This window comes from Pinus tabuliformis, chromosome 7 (genome assembly GCF_031772625.1).
Source record: "Pinus tabuliformis cultivar Carrire ecotype Pingquan chromosome 7, CPIR1, whole genome shotgun sequence".
In the NCBI taxonomy this organism is placed as follows: domain Eukaryota; kingdom Viridiplantae; phylum Streptophyta; class Pinopsida; order Pinales; family Pinaceae; genus Pinus; species Pinus tabuliformis.
Window position 1 is genome coordinate 1,524,727,049 of NC_142293.1, and position 3,158 is coordinate 1,524,730,206.

General features: G+C 43.1%; 1 protein-coding gene across 1 annotated transcript; it reads left to right on the forward strand.

Moving 5' to 3' along the window:
• Window positions 1-2,276: 2,276 nt before the first annotated feature.
• LOC149253635 (uncharacterized) lies at window positions 2,277-2,864 on the forward strand. The gene has a single exon (XM_089454552.1). It carries the CDS (start codon window positions 2,277-2,279, stop codon window positions 2,862-2,864), a length of 588 nt encoding a protein of 195 aa, XP_089310678.1.
• The last annotated feature ends 294 nt before the right edge of the window (window positions 2,865-3,158 follow it).

The window sequence follows — 3,158 nt, forward strand, 5'->3', positions numbered from 1 at the left end:
CTCCTATCGGAAGCTTGGTTGACCAAAAGCCCATATAATGAGTTATGAGGGACTATATATAGCAAAGGGTGGGGTGGCCCTTGAAATTACCCTTTGTGACTATTCATCTACCCTCATGGCTCTTCATCTACTTTATGATTGTTACATCCAACTAACGACACTTGAACTTCCACTTAACAAGATGTTACATACAATCTGCACATGTACCCATGTGAGACAAAATAGGCTTGAGAAATCCATGCAAGACGTCACTATTGAACAACCATGGGAAGACTAGCTCTTTGACATCCTCACGGTGGTTGACAGTAGTGAACTGATTCCAAGCTCAGTAGTCCGCGATGGTGTCTGTGTACTTTATGGTGACATCTTTCTGAAAACGAAATCTTGCCTCTGTAGCATCTACTTACACTGCTCTGTCTCCTATATCTAACCTGCTGATAACATGCACATCATTTTCTTGAGTGCGACTGGACCAGCGACATACTGATGCATGGTGTCTGCACTGATCACCAAGTCTGTGTTGGTGGCTATGCGCATCAACTCGTCAAAGTACAAGTCAAGCTCCAGTTGGACCTATGCCTTTGTCTTTGCCTCTGTGAGTGTCCCAATAGATGGGATCAAATGTTCATGCACAACAACATTCATATTCCTGAATACCCATGCATGGGAAGCCTGCAAACTAGTGATGAGTTGCAGGAGATCTTCATAGTTCTGAATTTGACTCCGGATGCGTGCCTTCAGCTCGACCGCTCTAGGCTTCATCATCTTGGGCAAGTGTAAAGGGGCTCCCTTGTATCTCATTGTCCATGTCTGCATGTAATCAACAATACTATGCACATTTGACAAGATATGTGCTCTCCTAGCACATTGTTGCTACCAATCGTTGAGATGGACAAGTGCCTTATGTATGGTACCAAACTTGGAATACAGTGCTTGCATGACTGTCTCAAGGGACAATACTTCATCTAAGAAGTGAACACTCGAGCTAGTGACTTCGACATTTGCTCTGGTAGCATTGACCAATGTTGTTGGATGCTTGTGCACGTCAAACACGATCACTCATTCCTCAAACTACACAGGAAATGTGTTGTCATCCAGAGTAGACACTCTGTGAGATTGCACAACTCTATGCTGCGACTCGTCAAATGATATGTTGTGCATCTCTCCTTATGAATTGTCTCCAAGGATCTCAGTGTCTCCAATGGTTGCTTGGGACTTGCTCCGCTTCTGGATTCGGTGAAGTTGGTGGGTCGACCTCTTGGTGGTACGACATGAGTTCGATATCTTTCTCTAACTCTTGTTGCTCCATATCTGTATCCATCTGCTCAAGTTCTTATTCAATCTCTTGAGTGAAGTCCTGCTCCTGCGACTGCTCACCCTGTTTGCTTGGTGCTAGCTATTCAGATGACTCTACTACCTGTACGGGCATAGTTTCATATGTCTGTACATATTGCATCCCCTACTATTCCTGTCCCTGCTGCGCTTCCTTCTCCTATTGGCGCAGCGCTAGTTCCCTCCAGAGTTTCTCCTTAAACTCCTGGATAATTATAAACTAACTCTCTACCTCACAAGCCATCTCAAGCCAACACTTAGCCAAATTTGTTTCCTGCTTAATCCCCTACTTCCTAGAGGAATTAGCCCATATTTAATTGGGAAATCCTTCTTCCATAACAGCACAATCCAAACTTAGGTCCTCAACTGATTTCATGCATGATCTATTCAACTCATAAAATCATACAATTGATAGTACACTATCCTTGAACTCTAGTATCAACTGGGTCTTCCTATGAACTGACATGCATGAGTTATTCTTGAGTGAATCTTCAGTTAGTTGGTGTGGAACTGAGGATGCACTAGTGCACCAACTCACTACTAGACCTCTACTAGTTCCTCGAACAGTTAGAACTAGTTTAACTGATTATAACTCAATTGAACTGATTTATCTAATTAAAACTCCAATAAACTCAAACTGGACCCCTAAAATTTAGGGATCACGCTTACATGACTCCAAATAGACTTCCAAATCAAAATTCCTAAGTTAATTAAGTCAATTTAACTTAATTAATTATTTACAAGTTGCTATGAGAATAGAATTCGATTTTAATTCACAATATAATTCAAGGACAAATTAAATTGAACTGCCTTATTGCCATTTTTAACACTATAGGTCGGTGGATAGAAGAGGAATGGAAAGTGGAAGGTAGTGAACGGAGAATCATGGTAGCATTATAATTAGCCAAGGGGCCATTGTTGCAGGATCGACAAACATTCAACATATGTGGGAGCGTTCGCCAAACTCCTTCCTCCTTCCCCCAAAAGGATTCCACAAACTTAATTTTGATGGCACTTCCAAAGGGAATCTGGGTCCAACAGGAATCAGAGGAGTCATTCGAGAAGACAAGGGGCATGTCATAAATTTCTATGCAGCCTCATGTGGCAGCACCACTAACAACGTGGTTGAATTCTTGACGTTGGAGAAAGGACTTCAAACAGTTGCTGAGCAAGGAGTGTTAACTCTACAAGTCACAAGTGATTCAAAAATTACCATATCAGTGTTGCAAAAAATAATTCCTGGACCCCCCCTAGAGAAGGTGATCAAGAGCTGGCGCTTGGAATACATCAGGGAGCAGATCAAGTCAAGAATCTCATCCTTTGATTATATCATCACCGAACATGTAGATCGGGAGGAAAACAAAGATGCAGATACACTCGGCAATTGGGATAGTGGTCACCAGGGTCAATATTTTGTCAGTGGATGGCTCACTCCACCCAAGGAGGGTATTCTGGAAGAGTTTAGCCAAATTGTGGGCCTCGGAGGAGGCCTCCCCAATGGGGGTGTTGAACGACATGATTTCAAGCCTTGAAAGACAACGTGGGGATTGATGTGGGCATGTGGATGCAGGTATGAAAGGCTTGCCCCTATGCCTTCTCCAAGTACCTTGATATCGAGGGCACTAAACCTTGAGTGTGTGAAACATTCGCTTGAAGGGTATATTGTACGTGGTGGCATCAAGGGAGTGTTTATGGTCGGGAAGGGGGGCCATTATAACTCAGACATGACCTAACTCAATTTCAAAATCTGTCATGGTGACTGGTGTTATTACGGCTCCTGGTGTGTGAGGTTGGAGAGGGAAATTACTAAGTTGCGAGCGCGACTA

What these genes read in the sequence shown, in the direction of transcription:
- LOC149253635 (XM_089454552.1), top strand. Translation starts at nt 2,277, where the DNA reads ATGTGGGAGCGTTCGCCAAACTCCTTCCTCCTTCCCCCAAAAGGATTC.